The sequence below is a fragment of the Calypte anna genome, chromosome 1, assembly GCF_003957555.1.
Source record: "Calypte anna isolate BGI_N300 chromosome 1, bCalAnn1_v1.p, whole genome shotgun sequence".
NCBI classification, from domain to species: domain Eukaryota; kingdom Metazoa; phylum Chordata; class Aves; order Apodiformes; family Trochilidae; genus Calypte; species Calypte anna.
In genome coordinates, this window is record NC_044244.1 from 48,062,815 (window position 1) to 48,078,422 (window position 15,608).

The window sequence follows — 15,608 nt, forward strand, 5'->3', positions numbered from 1 at the left end:
GTTCCACTTAAGCTGACTTCTGTTTTGCACAGCCACTTGGTCCTGCTGTGTGGGATGTCACTCCAGCCTCAGAGGTGAATTCTTTACAAATCTCTTGTCTTTTGCTTTAATATCTGAAAGAAAACTTCAGAAATAATATGCAACTAAGTCCATAGAGGTGCTTATTGTGAAAATATGACTCCATATCTTCAAAAGACTTGTAGAAAATGGTTTCAATTGTATATTTGTAAAATACTTTTTTTTAGAATTTATTTTCAGTTTTGGCAGGTACAGACTTATTAATCCAAGGAAACGGGAGGAAGGCTTTTCTTTTAAAAGACCCTTAGAACTCACATTTATCCAAGGACTTCTCGCACATTGCAGCTCTAATGTAATATAAGTAAGAAATTGCTGGCTTAACAGCAGCCTTGATAAAAAAAGTCCCATTTTTCAAGGATGTATACTCAGGTTCTATACAAAACCTTGGAAATATATAATCTTTTCATTTTGCTTCACTCATTCTATGATGAGAGTATTCTTAGACCTTCAAAAACAAATTTAAGTGCACCTCCAAACATTAGCACCAGGTCCAGTCTCTCAACAGAAATGTCAATAAAGAGTTGCTGTGAGCCTCATCACCATGGTAATTCAAGGGCACTTCTGTCTTCTCACCTCAAGATTCCTAGTTGCAGCAGGTTTCTGAAGAGCTTAAACTAGAAAAAATAAAAGTGGTTTTCTACCTTTCAGTAGCTGGAAATTTTATGTTACTGTCTGGACAGTGTATGTCTAAGGTAAAGTATCTCTTTATGTCCTTGGGGTTAGTGTTTTATTAATTTCTGCAGTCACAAATTCCCAGAAAAGGGGGCTCAAAATGCAAATGAAAAAGGATCTTTAACCTAGCAGAAGTCAGGGTCCTTCTTTTCTACCCTGTCTTCCCAAAAAGCTGCTTCTGTATTTCTACCTCAGGTGATTTAGAAACACTTTCGATCTTTTTACAGAAAGCATCATGAAGAAGTGGTCAAAAACAGATATATAAAATGCGTCCTCTATAGCATCTGCATGAAAGACCAACTTTTTCTTCCTTGCAGCTCTGTTTTTTCCAGTGAGGGAAAGGGACTCCTGATGGCAAGAAGTCCCAGAAGTGCATCGGTCTCCATGGGAGTTGTCCTGTTAAAATATTCCTCTTCCTCAGCAAACTCTGTTTTTATTTCACAAGCCCCATGGAGCTGTACAGGGCAGTCTGTGTGAAGGCAAGTCCAGTGTCCTATCCTGATCTAAGAGAAAGTGACACCTCCACCAATGTGCATCTTTGAACCCCTGTAATTTAGGAAATCCTGATCTCCTTTAAAATCTTTGGAGGCTTTGTAGTTCATGTTAGAGCCATGAATTTTTCCTGTGGACACTTCTACCAGGATAGACACAGACTGATCTGAATTCCTTCACTTTGCTCCAGACTGACTGGGCACGGGCCATGAGCTAGAAGATGCTGAGGTGCATTAGCAGAGCTGACAAGCCTTGATCTAAGGTTTGGCAATTCAACTAGGACAGCAATACTGTTGCAAAAAGGTATTTGATAACATCTTTCAATTGCCTTTGAAAGCTTTTCATAGTAAGACCTCCACATGTGCTAAATACCTATATCTCCATTATCTTACTTCTTCCAGCAGTTATTACTTGTCTTTTTTTACAAAGGACTGAACTAATTTTAAAACACCAAAAATGTGTCCTTCATATTTTTAATATGGAAGGTAAGCTTACGTATTTGTGTGGCATCTGAAATATAGAGAGCATTTGAATCAAACCATCATTTATATGCTAATTAAGTAGCAGGCCTTCAAAGTAATAGTCCCATTCTATTTTCTGTGAAAGCACCTTATGTAGGCATTCTTAATATGCAAGGTGCTTTGAAACTTTCAGAGGTGGAATTATTTCTAAATATCTGGGAAGATAAGCCAGTGCTATTGCATTTTTAGTTTGAATAAATGCCTACTTTAAGTAATTTTTAATGTCCTGAAAACATTTTCTTGTAATGTGACATCAAAATATAACAAAACAAGAAATGCCATCCTCATTGTATGTCTCGAGTTAAAACAAAAAAATTTTGGTGCGAATGAGCACTCTTAGAAGCTTTGTTGAAATGGACAAAGAATAAACAAAAAATGACAAGTAACAAAGGACAAAAGAAAGCAATGCATCTAAACTTGTCTCATGCATTTGACAATGCAAGAGATACAAAAAGCTGTCAAAAATTGTTGCAGGCACAGAGCAGTGCCTTAGATGAGCATAAAATGCTGACTCCTTTGAGAGAAATTGGTATTTGTTCTGGTTATTTTTTTTTCTTTTTTTCTTTTTTTAAAAGGTATTAGGATCAAGTGTCCAAACTGATTTAACAGCTTCAAGATCACAAGATATGTTAAATAACTACTTGTTTTAGCACCACCTGGCAGATGAGCCAACATCTGGCTTCATCTCTACAGAGAAGATAATTAGGCCCTTAACAGACCCCCAAATCAAAAGGAATCAAACCAAGACAAATTAAAGCAGGAATTTGTGTAAAATAATTACAAAGAGAGCTAAACCAAACAGAGTGACAATCTGAGGAAAAAAAATTAATGAGAAGGAATGCAGATGAGCAGAGGCCTGAGGGTGAAGTTTGCAACACTGAACAACACAAAACGCAAATGGGTTTGTGTGATGCTTTCTTTTGTGTGTGTGTGTGAGTCCTTTGTGCATCTCAGCCTGCAAAGACCCTTTCATGAAAGAAAAAAGGGGAATCTTGGAGTCTAGGGGCTTCATTGTCTGCCAATTTATTTCCAGCTGTGATCCTCAGATATATTCCTGGTCACACATCCCATGTTGGCTCTCAGTGGGCTCAACCACAGTGCTGACTGAAAGAGGCACACGCTTGACTGTCTATCTTGATACTACTCTTATCTTTCTTTGGGGGTCTGTTTTAGATGGCTTTAGTAGGTGTCTATAAGGCATGGGCTTGCCTCAGGGACTGTTCCCATAAGGGTAGCATGGACAAGACTGCAGTAGGTTTGGGTCCTTCTACCTTACACCATCTTCTAACAGTGTCTCAGTGAGGCTTGTACCTTAGCTGCCCTCAAACCAAGGCATGCCACACAATCTTCTGACTTCATGCTGTCACAGTAATGCTGTAGTGGCATCCAAGACAGCCCTCACAACATTACAGATGCTTTGAACTGAAGTGACATATGTTAAACAATAATATCTAAGAGCCACAAGGAGGTTACATGGGTTTAGAACAGTCAGGACAGCAATGAAGACTCATCGTGCAGAAGCATCCTGCCCATTCTAGAGAGCTACCTCCAAGTTACATAAAATGAGAATCAATCTTTGATGTTTGGCTTTGGAGCACAGTTCTTTCTTGTCATACAGATGTGTCCACTAGGGCCTAAGCACCTTAGTGTTTTACTGAGAATAAATTTCTGTTCTTAAAAAAACACATTAATCCAGTCAGCTAAAACATGCATCTTGCTATATGGAAGTGGTTAATCTATGGCACAGAATCACCTGACATTATTAAATACTTATTGAAAGGAATTCGGTGGTAAATATACCAATATAGGTACAAAATTGTCCTGGCTAGGCTACTTGGAGGCATCCCTTTGAATGGTAATCAGATTTTATCCAGGTTAAATCCACACTGGTTACAGACATTGCTATTGTTTCAGACAGTTACAAAGAAGTTTCTCTGTAATGAAGTTAATCAGTAAACTATACAACCTCTGGCCTGTTTCACTGCTTTGCTAACCTTAAAGAAAATTCTCACAGTAAAGAAGTCGACAGGACACAGACAAAGTGGAATTAAGAAATTTTATTTATACCATAGTTCATAAGGGGGAAAGGGGGAGGGGCCTGGAGGGAAGAAAAAGAGAGGGAAAGGAGACTGGGTACCTTAAGGAGAGTATTTTTCTGCAAGAAATGATTAGACTGAAGACAGCCTAAGGTAGGATGTTGTCATGATCTTGCTTGGACAGGTTTCCAATTTATTCTTGCATTTTTCCTTGAAACTGTAGGATGCTAGAAGGTTGTTTAAACCAAGTGATCTTTTGAGACGATCTGCAAATAACTGGTTTGTAATTTAATCAGGTTTCCATTAATAGTTATGCTATGGTTTCCAAATACTTAATTCTAAACTTTGTTCTTATTTCTTTAAGTTCCTTCATTAATATCTTATGGAGAGCCAAATATTTGTACTTTAAACCTGGTTAAAATTGTTTTTTTCTCTTCAACTAGCATTATATCAGTGTAAAAATAGCATTTACAATAAAAGACATTCTCATTGTAATTTCTGTAATATTCTGAATAAAACCACCCCTAATCTGCACATATCCCTGGTAAAATTTTGCAAACTGAAAACAAGTTTATTAATTCCTACAAGGAAAATTCTCTTTCATTTCTACAAGTCCTTAGCCTATCTCAAATATTTTTCAAGTCTTGTGTAAAATATTTCATGTAACACTGAAAGGAATCAAAGCAAACCTCAGTGATGAGCTTCAGTTGCAAGTGGCATTCTGGAAAAATATTTGTAATATGGTGATCACATCCATGTGAAGGTTTCACTTTGATACTAGTATGCTTTCCAGATTTCTGTAAAACATCTTTCATTGAAAAAAATTTGTTTGCAAAGCTTTAGGTGAAAGATCTACTGCGGTAAGATCACATTTGTACACACTTAAGTAGACATTCTTTAAAAATGTAAGAGGTATGCTTCCCAAAGCAAAAGCAGATAAATGTTTTCAAAGTAGTTAAGACCTCACAAACATAAAATATTGCAGTATTCCTGTGAGCTGGTTTCTGATTTCACTTTCACTGCTCATACTACTGCAAGTGCAGCCATTTCAGTGGGCTGGCTTAACAGGGGCATGAGCCCAGCCCATCTCAGGCTTCAACTAACATGTATCTGGATAAAACCATGTGTATGTACTGGTTGGCAAGATAAGATTAGTTTTCTTCTGTGATAAGAAACTACCTGGTCTAGACTTGTATGTACTTTGCAAAGCATAATTCCAAAAATCAGTGTGGTTTTCAAACGTCACACAGAATAAAGCAATGCACCGTATGTGTCTGAAAGCAGAACCTCTTCAGCTTTTGTTGGAAGCCTTTGGGATGCAGAGGGCTGGGGAACACAGCTCAAGATCAGTCTCTCAACCCTGCCTGTTCTTCTCTTTCCCTTGTATTGCCCTGAGCATAAACTCAATTCAGATGAGTTGTTCAACTATGTGCCTAACACAGAAGAAAACAGAAAGAAATAAAGGCTGGTTGATTTGGGATTTTTTTCCCCATATTTCACTTCATACACTAAAACCTGGACATTTTTTTTTTCTTCTTCCAGGAGCAGTGTAGAATTAATGGCTGTGAAGGTTTTTCTAAACACTCTGTAATACAAATGAATCTATAGTGGCTTAAATAAACACCCAATATTTTCTCAGCATATGCTCTTTAGTCCTGAGTTTTTTAGTGAGCCTTCAGATTATTTTTTTTTTTTGCTGTGGAAGGAGTGTTGCCCTCTCTTCTTGCTGTTTCAGAGACCCAAACAATTCAAGAGGATGGTATATAGCTTTTGTAGACTTTCCTGTGGACTGCATAAAGTTAAAAATCAACAGTTTCTTCCTTTTCATTCTGGGATTGTCCCCCTTTCCTCTGACAAAATCAACCAAGTAATTACTAACTAGCAAAGGAAAACTTAGGTGTCCATGGTGAACAAAGTCCTTTCCAAAGAGAGACTGACAGCTTTGTTTAATGACTGTATGTCTCACAGTTAACATGAGTTTTTGTACCTGAAGTACCTTGACCAGTAAACATAATTAAAGACCACCTGCTCTTTGAATATATACCAAACAATAATTTGTTAAAAGCATTAAATAACTCTGTCCTTATCCTTTACTTGTTTTGTCATTTTGCAGCTGTCAGGTATCAGAGACTGTTTGCATCTGATGCATGAAGCTGTAACTTCACCTCCAGACTTTTCCCCAGAGCCCCAAAATGCCCATGTTTTGTCTCAGGTTTCTGTATGTCTCTGCTGTTTATCTAGAGGGCATAAACTTGGGTTTGGGGAGTGCCTCCTGCCATTCTGCTTCTGCTATTTGGGGCCCTGACCTCTTCTGGAGAAACTAAATGCAACCATAATTAAACTAATCATAAATAACAAATGGCACCATTATTCTCATTTATGTTCATGTCACATTTTTCCAGACTTACATCTTGCTGCTTATTCTTGAACTGGGACCTCAGCATTTGCTATTGGCATAAGCATGCTGTGGACAGTCACACAAATCCAAAACACTTGTATGGCTTCTGCAGCTCAGTAAAGGGCAGAAGGCTGCAGAGCAAGAGCGTGAGACCTTGAAAGTGAAAAAGTAGGTAAAAAAAAAAAAAAAAAAAAAAGAAAAGGTCATTTTCTGTCACTAATTGAAGTGAGACAAAGGAGAGGGAAGAATGCCCTGATACAGACTGTAATTATTGCTGTCATTGCAGATGTTCCCTCTTCTGAACTGTCAGCATTTTTTCATTGTTTCTGATTCCTCAGAAGTGAAGGAGACTTGCCAGGGAATCAATTTTATGTCAGTAAAAATATTGTTGGAGTGCTTCTGAAGTACTGTTAAGTAATGAGTACCAATCAACATTTTTCTATGATTTCCTTGTAAATACTGTTGTTGAGTCCAAAAGTGGGACTTGGCATCTTCCTAGAAATATGTGCCGTTTTTCTTAGATCCTTTTCTTGGAACTAAGGAAGGACCTGAAATGGTGAGATGTGGCTTTCTTCAACAGGAAATATGAAGCAGTTTGCAAATAACTTTGAAGTTTCAATTACACTTTTCAGCTGTTTGACATGAGATTAATCTTAATTGATACATCCAGAGACTACTAGATGTTGTACTTGCAGGAAAAAAAAAAAAAGGAGACTTCATATAGTCTGGATTTGTAAGCCTGATGATATTTAATGGGCAAAGTTAGGGTAGGTTCCAGATGCTGTGCTGATCCCAACAGGAAAGGCTGCCATTCTTTGTATCCTTGCTAGGCTTGTTGTTTGGGAGGTGAATAGTGCTGTCTTGCAGAGATGCTTCATATGAGAACTGCACAATTGCACTGAGGTTGTAGGAGCTGCAGACCAAGCTGCAGAGGCTGACTGGGTGGCCACTGGAGACTGGATGGTGAGAAGGTCATATTTCCTCACTTATTTTAGGAATATCTTCCCTGTTCCTTCATGGTAGCTTCACTTTCCCCTTTCAGGCTTTTCTTTAAGGTTTATTTCATGTCCTTGGTCTAATTAAGCCTCACCCTTGTCATCTTTCCCCAGTGCAGTTTTTCCCTGGCAGAGGGGTTAGAATCTTTAAGGTCCCTTCCAACACAAACAATTCTATGATTGTGAGACATTTTCATTCAGAATTAAATAGAAATTTAATGTGATGCTTGAGTCTTGAGCTAACTTTCACCAATGCTGTAGGAATTTTGGCTTTTTGGATTTCTTTTATTCTGCTGTGAGACCTAATTCAGGTTGTTAGTTGCTCTGGGGTGTGGATTGCTCTTTCTTGTAAACTCAACACATACAATTAGCAGCATGGTATCTTTCAGGATTTTTTAATGTAAGTGTCAGTGCCTTACGTTTCCATCAATAATAAAGGAATGGCTGAGAATAGCTAAATTAAAATATATTGCAATGTATTTACATAGCACCAGAACCACAGCAAATCTGAGTCCAGAAAGTGCAATCTTTATGGTTGTGCCTTCTTTTTGAGATGGCTTTCTGGAAGCGGGAACTTCTCCAATAAATGTAGTTTCATGGTGGTAGTGAAAATTGTTTTTGCATTATTATTTTCCAGGTGTCCTTTCAGAGCCAATGAGTTCTCCAGTGCAAGAGGCAGATGTGTCACCTTACACACAGTACAACAGTGTGCCATTTCCCCAAGTTCAGCCTCAGGTTCCATCACCGTCTTACTACTCCAACCTGGGCTTCTACCCTCCGCAGCATGAGGAATGGTATTCCCCCAGCATGTATGAGCTCAGGAGGATACCCTCAGAGAACTTTTTCACAAGGGAAACAGAGCTAATGGATATCCCTGCAGCCAAAAAGCCTAGACTGGGTCACTCCACAGGAAGAGTCAAAGGAGAAGAGCTCTGTGTGGTCTGCGGTGACAAAGCCTCTGGGTACCATTACAATGCTCTCACTTGTGAAGGATGCAAAGGTAGGATGAAATCAATGACAGAGTACAATTCAGCTAACAACTACTGAAGTTTCTAAATATTTCTGCTCTGTTGTTAATTTTATTTGAGTCACTAATATTTTAGGGATTTACGTTTGGACCTGGTGTATGCTATTCTGTGTTTTCCCCAGGGACAGATTAGCAATGTCTTCTATCATTGTCCTGCAATTCTAAAGCATAGTTGACCAACCTATAGCCCTTGAGCCAAAATTACCTCCTGGTAAACTGAAGAACACCTTGCAGATTGAGGCTAGCAGACTGGCTCTACTGTCTGGGCAGCTGTTAGAACTATGTTAACTAGCTGTTAAACTATGTCCCTCTGCACCACTTCTACACGTCCTCTAAACAGGGATGGGGTTCAGCCACCTCCCTGAGAAGCCTGTTCCAATGTTTGATAACCCTTCCAGTGAAGAAATTTCTTCTAAGTTTCTTCTGTTCCTGCCTGTGGAAGAAATCAAAGCCATGGAAGCCCGTGGGAGTTCAGTGCTAGGCTGTCTAAGAAATCAGTTGCAAACCCAGTCCAAATGCCTCTGGTAATGTGCATTGTTCCCAGAGAATCTTTTTTCCCCAGCTACCAAAGGACATAGTGGTTGTCCTCAAGTTTGTGAAATGAAAGGATATCTAATTCTAGACTTTCTTCTAGGGATAGCCCCTATCCCTATCCCTAGAGGGAGCTTCTTCAGGAAATAGATGCTACTTGTCAGATAAATGTCTTGTTTCTTAGGAGAGCAGTATTCACAAGCTGATGTCAGGATAAATTGGACATAGAAAACCATTGCCACTGTTGGAAACACGGTTGCCAGATAATTCAGCAGAGAGGAACAAAATATGGAATGATTGGAATGGAATGCCTGTTATGCTAGTGGATTAACTAAAATATCTAAAGACAGGCTGCAATAGGCCTGAGTTGCATCGTAGGAAGACAAATAATGTCCCAGTTTTTCATTCTATTCTGTAAATGAGTATTTCATTGTAATTTCTGTTTCTCAGATAAAGGCCAAAGCATAGACTTTACTAAATATCTTAATGTGGATCTCACTGTCACTGAGAGTGGACTTTGGACTAATTTAGGTGTTTTGCTCTATTACAAAATGATCTCTGAGGGCACAACAGGCCACAGTGGTCAACTACTCTAAACATGAACACAGTCAGGGGTCATACAGTTTATCTCAGTAACTCAAATAAATAAGGTGCTAGCCTCTTTCTGCTGTCTGTGTAAATAATCTCAAAGTTAAAAAATATACTGTCATTATAGACCAGATGAAAATCAGTGTAAATCTGAAGATTCCAAGTAATTATACAATTGTTCTGCAAGACTTAAAATTACAAACTACAGAATCTGTAAAGAATGTTTCTAGGAGAAAGGTTAAAACCACCAGGTGAATACTGAGACTTAACCCATAGTGAAAGGAAATATGTGTTCATCTTTCTACTGATTCAGTTTGAATCACCCTATGTAACCATAATTTTACTGCTTTATTGGCATAATTTATTTTATGTTTTCTTTCTGTTTCATGACTGCAATGTCAATTACAAAGAATAGTACCCTTGGTCAAACATAGTAAAAGTTGAATTCTTCAAAGATAATACATTCTGTTTCTACAATAAACTTTAGAGGTGATTAAAGTACCAGCTGATTCAGTAAAAAGATGTGCTGAGGATAATAATTCTGCTTTACAAGGCAAAGGGGATACTGTATTTTCAAGCCCTCTGATGATTCTTGACTATCTATGGAATTTTTCACATGGGTATACATTAAGCTTAAAGCATGGTGACCAGACTTGGGCTCAGTAGTTCTGTCGTGCTCTTATCAGTGCAGTAGAACTACATCATGTACCTCACATCAAAATATGAGATTAACCTTTTTGGTGGCAACAAGACTGTTGATTCATGCTCAATATGTGTCCAAGCTAATATGCAGCCCCTTTCTGCAGAACAAGTTCTCACCTTGTGACACCCCTGCTCTATTGATGCCATGGACATTCTTATGCAAAGGGGGAGGCATTCATTTTTTATTTTTTTTTTAATTTCCTTCTTGGGTAATGCATTCAACAACACCCTATGTTCCTTTCCTTTTCCTTTCTTGGGCAGAAGGACCAGTATTAAGATCTTATTTAGCATCCCTCCTGAGAATTTTAATCTAAAGATGTGGGCAGGAGGATACACTTAATTTATTTTTCAATACATTACTATCCATTAACAAATTAGTGTGAACTACATCGTTAGTATTTCACATATTATTCAAAAGCAGATTAAACAGAACATTTTTTCTCATAAAACACTTGCCTGGGGTACTGTATATATGCATAATTAAATAAATATTTATATATAAAAATATATAATATATAAATATAGATATACTTACATATGTTTATAAGTAAATATATATATAAATATATAAATTAAAGGCTTCCTTGAGGTTTCTCTCACCTCTGATATATCACCTTAGGAAATCCTGCCATCCTTGACAATAATAGCATCACAGTTGTGGCTCATAAAGAGTGACGCAGTTCAGGTATTGCTGCAGTGTGGGGAGAAATACATCGTGCTTTTGAAGTCTGCTGCTCTAGAGGATATTTCTGAGACAACTTTGCAGCCATGCATAGAAAGCCTTTCTGGTACAGCTTCATCCTCTAGGATGATGCTGGGTTTTAAGGGCTGCTTTCAGATGTTACAGAACAGGTGTGACACGGTATCGCAGCTGTTCAGTAAAGCCACACAGTAAGTTCTTCTGAGAGAAAAGCTGGTTGTGGATCCCCCCTGTGAGGGCTGGTGCTGAGTTTTTGCAGTCTTTAAACCACTCCTGGTAATGCTTGGATTCTCTGATGGCAGACTGAGAATGCTTCTTGCATTAAGAAGCATTTAATCTCTGCTTTAGTCTCCTCCTTACCTAAACACCCACCATGAGGGCGTGTGGGGAAGGAATACCAAAGCATATGTCTTGATAGTGGAACAGCTGCTTTATTAATAATTGTGAAGAGCAGAAACATCAGTGCAGGAAAGAGATATTTACAAAGTTTTCATCTACACTTCTAACAGCTGTCCTCAGCTTCCATAATTTGTGTAAGAAAATTCAGCACTGGTAACATTGGAGCAGCTCTAGCTATAATTAATCATATTTATGACTAGCTAAAAGAACAAAGCAAACTCAACATTTCCAGCCAACACGAGCTTTTTTGTAATTTAGCAAGATCAGATAAATGTTTGTCTCTGCCAGAAAAACCTCCTACTTTCGGGGCTACTGCTTAATGGGTTTAACAGATGCCATTTCCAATTTGCTTCTGTATATTTGTAAAACTGCTCCTGGTTTTGAAAGTCACATGTAAAATATTTGAAACAGTTAAGTTCATTTTGAATTATTAGAAATAACATATAGAAAACTTTCATTCATACTAAAAAGCTAATTTCAAACTTAATTATTAAGTCTAATCCAGAAGATAAGGATTTAAGAGTCGCTTCATGATAGAACTGAAGCAAGAACTGAAGTTTTTACTGAAGAGTAAAACCTACATTTTTTGCAAAAAATAAAATTCACTTTTCAAGTCCCATTATTTCACATTTTCAAATATTTTGTTTTCAGAAGCAAATATTTGACTGCTTGGATCTTGTTGGTTCTTAGTCTTTCCTCCATATTTTTGCATCCTTCTGTCCGAATCTTATGTACTTTTAAAAATTGAGTTACTAGAGCTCTCTGCTCCTCCATACACACTTTGTGGGAAGAGTGTGTGATAAGTCACCAGGCAGACTTAGAATGTCATAAATATTTATGCAGGGGTTTTCAGCATTTACTACCAATAAACATGTCATAAATTACAGGATTTAAATTGAGAAAATGCCCACAAATTATGTAAAGTATATGCATTTGCCTTTAACTGAGAAGAGAGAGCTTAAATCCAGTCCTTTTTCTCCCTTCCTTGACCAGTAAATGGTAATGTATTAAACACCACATGAATGATGAATAAAAATAATGCCTGGGGCTGCTGGAGGTTCTACACAATCTGCATTTCAAAAGAGACTGATGCCACTCAACTGCATTTATCTGAAAAGCAGCCAATAAATAAGACACCAAGGAAGAGATTTCAAGCAGGAGTTACAGCAGATTCAGAGAAATGCCAGATTTTTATTTTTTTTTATAACCAGAAAGTGGAATAGTTTTATTGGTAGCTACACATTGGTGCTTGGAAGAGATTATGCAACTATAAAAACAGGGGCCAAAGTTGGGAAATTGTCCTCTGTTGGCAAAATCATCATGTCATCTGTTATCTGGCCTAGATTCAGTGGGACAGTATCTTTGATGAACACATTCTGAAAACACACAGACAAATCCTGCAATGGAGAAAAGTCCAGATTCACATCTAAAATTGTGCTACGATTTGAGTATGGAGGACTCGGTCTTATCTGGTACCTTCCTTAATGCATCAAAGTGCCAAAGTGGAAAATGATGGTGGATTTATTGTGCCATCCAGGGATGATAAGAAAGCAAAAGCATTGTGAATATCTCTTGTTAATGTAAATTTAAGCAGAGCTGTAGTTTGAAGTGCACTATAAATCTGTGATGTGCCAGCAGAAGCTCCCAGGAGTCTATTTCAGAAACCTGCCCTCAGATGGGGAGAGGAGCTCATTCCCCTATAGTTGATGCTAAATATTCTTTGCTGTACAAAGGGCTACACAAAAAGATTGTGGTGGCACAGCAACATTAAAAACTAAGGAAGTGTTCTAAGTCATCATTGGCAGCAAAAACTGTTTTTTGTGATGCCTCTTTTATTCAATTACACTTAATAGTTTAGCACTCATTTTGCCCACTCTCAGAGGTATGTTAGGCAGCCGCCAAACAGGAGATTTGGACAAGCTGAGGAAAGGTCCTCTATTTTCTTAGATAAGTTGCAGTTTGCAGTTACCACTGTGGCACTCTGGAGTGAATCCAGTGCTGACACCAGCAGAACTGCCGGCACAGGTGAAATAAGGAACTGCTCATCTCACAAGGTGGGGAGGTGGAATAGGTAGATAGGATGCAGCTTCTGTATTAAACTCAGGGGTGACCAAGCAGAGCAGTATGTGGAGCTTCTCCAGCTCCTAGGAGCTGAAGGAATGATGACAAGTTACTCAATGCTCTTTCTAAGCACCCTGTACTTCAAGAGCCTAAGCACACTCATCTTTTTTCCACTGGCTATTTGTGTGGTATTGCCCAAAGACTCTAGTGGTGGTGCTCAACTTATTCCTGGCAGGTTTCAGATTTGGGTGTGAATTTTCCCAACAATCACAGTTCTGGGACCTTATTTTGGGTTAATGGCTAGTTATCCATGATTTCTCTTTGATACTGCTATCAGTACAAATGTAAAGAATACAGTCATCCAGGCACTGAAAGAAGCTTATGGTACAGCAGAACATGGGTCATTCAGAAAATGCAATAAGGAGAAAGGTGCTCTTCAACTTTATTACTTTGCTTGTTTGAGTGGTGTTTTTTTTTTAATCTATGTCACTGCTGTGTTATGCACAGGGTTCTTCAGAAGAAGCATCACAAAAAATGCAGTATACAAGTGTAAAAATGGAGGGAACTGCGAGATGGACATGTACATGAGGAGAAAATGCCAGGAGTGCCGCCTAAGGAAATGCAAGCAAATGGGCATGTTGGCTGAATGTATGTATACAGGTATTTGCATCATATAGTCAGAGTGTTCATCAAATACTCTACTTTTTTTTTTTTTTTTTTATTAGGCTGGTGTTAATTAATAAAGCTGTAAGAGATGTCATCTGGCAGGCCCATTAAAGATGATGCCATGCTTGTGCATCCTTTGGAAAAAAGATGAAGGCATTAACAAGCAATGGGATTTAGTTGGTGGTCAGGGACCCAAGAGTGTAAAAGCTGAGAAAATGGTGAAGGAAGGGCTGTCCTGCACTAGATGGCAGCCATTACTCTGCTTTAGCAGAACCGAAAAGCAGTCAAGGGAAGTGGGTCTATGGGAGACTCTCCAGGAGTGAGGGTTTTGCAGTGTTGTGGAATCCAGAGCAGGAAGCCCTGGTGCTTCCTTTTGCTACTTTTTCTGAGGTTCTCCCTGTCAAGTTCTTGCTAGCCAAGTCCAATTTATGGCATCCACTCAATGTTATTTCCAAGAAAAGACTTTTTGCCTCTAGCAGTAAGTTTCTATGGGCCTGCCATGGGTGTGTACCCAGATCTAACCAGCAATCAGACAAAGGCTGCTAAGGGCTGACCCTTTTTTATGGCCTCAGTAGTCTTCTCATGTTGTTATAGATTTTCTTGCCTCACATATAAAGTAGAACCATCTCCAGAAATGAAGCTGATGGGCTTCAGTAATGTTTCATCTCAAGATTTTCTATACAGACTGATAGCTTATAAACATCATTGAGCTTTGCATTGAATAACTCAGAACAAAAGGGATATTGTATTGCAAATTTAAACATATTTAAAATATCATTTTGAGTAAAATGTTGGACAATCCATTATTTTTGTAAACTTGCTCCTGACAACAGTCCATAATCATCTGCTCTTCTGCCTTGTATTAACAGGGCTGTAATTTATTTTTTCTTGGTGGCTCAAATCATTTTAGCATACACGTATGTATGAAACCAATTTAGGTTCATACAGGAAATTAATCTACTTAGAATTTTTAATATACTTCTATCCCTCAATCTGATCAGGAGATGCTATATTAACTGTTGGTTTTGTGAGAAACAATAAGCTCCATCGATATTTGGAATGCACTGCCAGCATAATGTAATTAATCTTTCATTCTGCAAATTGAACAGGCCACAGAGATCTCAAGATATGACATTTTCTCGTGCAATATGTAAATATATGGGCACACACCACTACTGTAATGACAGCACTCAGTGTGTCCCTCAGTGTTAGAGGACAATAACTCCCCTGCAGGGCTGATCCCAAACCATTGTTCCAAAATTTTGAGGGCTCAAAATAGCCTGAATGACTGAGAACAACAACAACAACAACAGAAAAACCCAACCCATCCCTGAAAAAAAAATAAAATAAAATAGGTCAGCGTAAATAATACTGACAGGGCTCACATGAAACTTTTAAACTGGCCTATCCTTTTCACAAATATGTGAAATAAAAGCCAGAGAGTGCCACTGCCATCTGACTCTCTCCCTGCAATGGAAACACTGGGTATCTTGTATTGCTCATGACTTAACCATAAGCATGTTCTAGTGCACTGCAATGAGGATGTTTGGCAAGGTACTGCTTAATGGCTTTTAAGGAGGAGTGTGCTGTGTAATTGCTTTTAGTTCAAGGCAATCCAGAATAGTAAAATGTGATGCTTCTAGTAGTATAGAGCATTTATTTGAGAAAAAAAAAAAAAGATTAGGAAATAAAAGGTTACCTTGAACTTTGTTTCACTTACTCATTTTGTAGGGATGTAATTG

The 15,608-nt window shown here is 38.2% G+C and overlaps 1 protein-coding gene across 4 annotated transcripts in view; it reads left to right on the forward strand.

Annotated features, from left to right (window-relative positions):
- The window catches only part of NR1H4 (nuclear receptor subfamily 1 group H member 4), a 37,470-nt gene that overhangs the window by 7,684 nt on the left and 14,178 nt on the right, over nucleotides 1–15,608 (forward strand). For 2 of the 4 annotated variants that reach the window (XM_030469400.1, XM_030469401.1), the window contains exons 3-4: nucleotides 7,830–8,192; nucleotides 13,708–13,860. In XM_030469400.1, coding sequence (XP_030325260.1) covers nucleotides 7,830–8,192; nucleotides 13,708–13,860 — 516 coding nt within the window. Of the gene's footprint in view, nucleotides 1–3,933; nucleotides 3,953–7,829; nucleotides 8,193–13,707; nucleotides 13,861–15,608 lie in introns of those variants that run through there. The other 2 variants (XM_030469402.1, XM_008505908.2) reach the window with 2 other exon arrangements.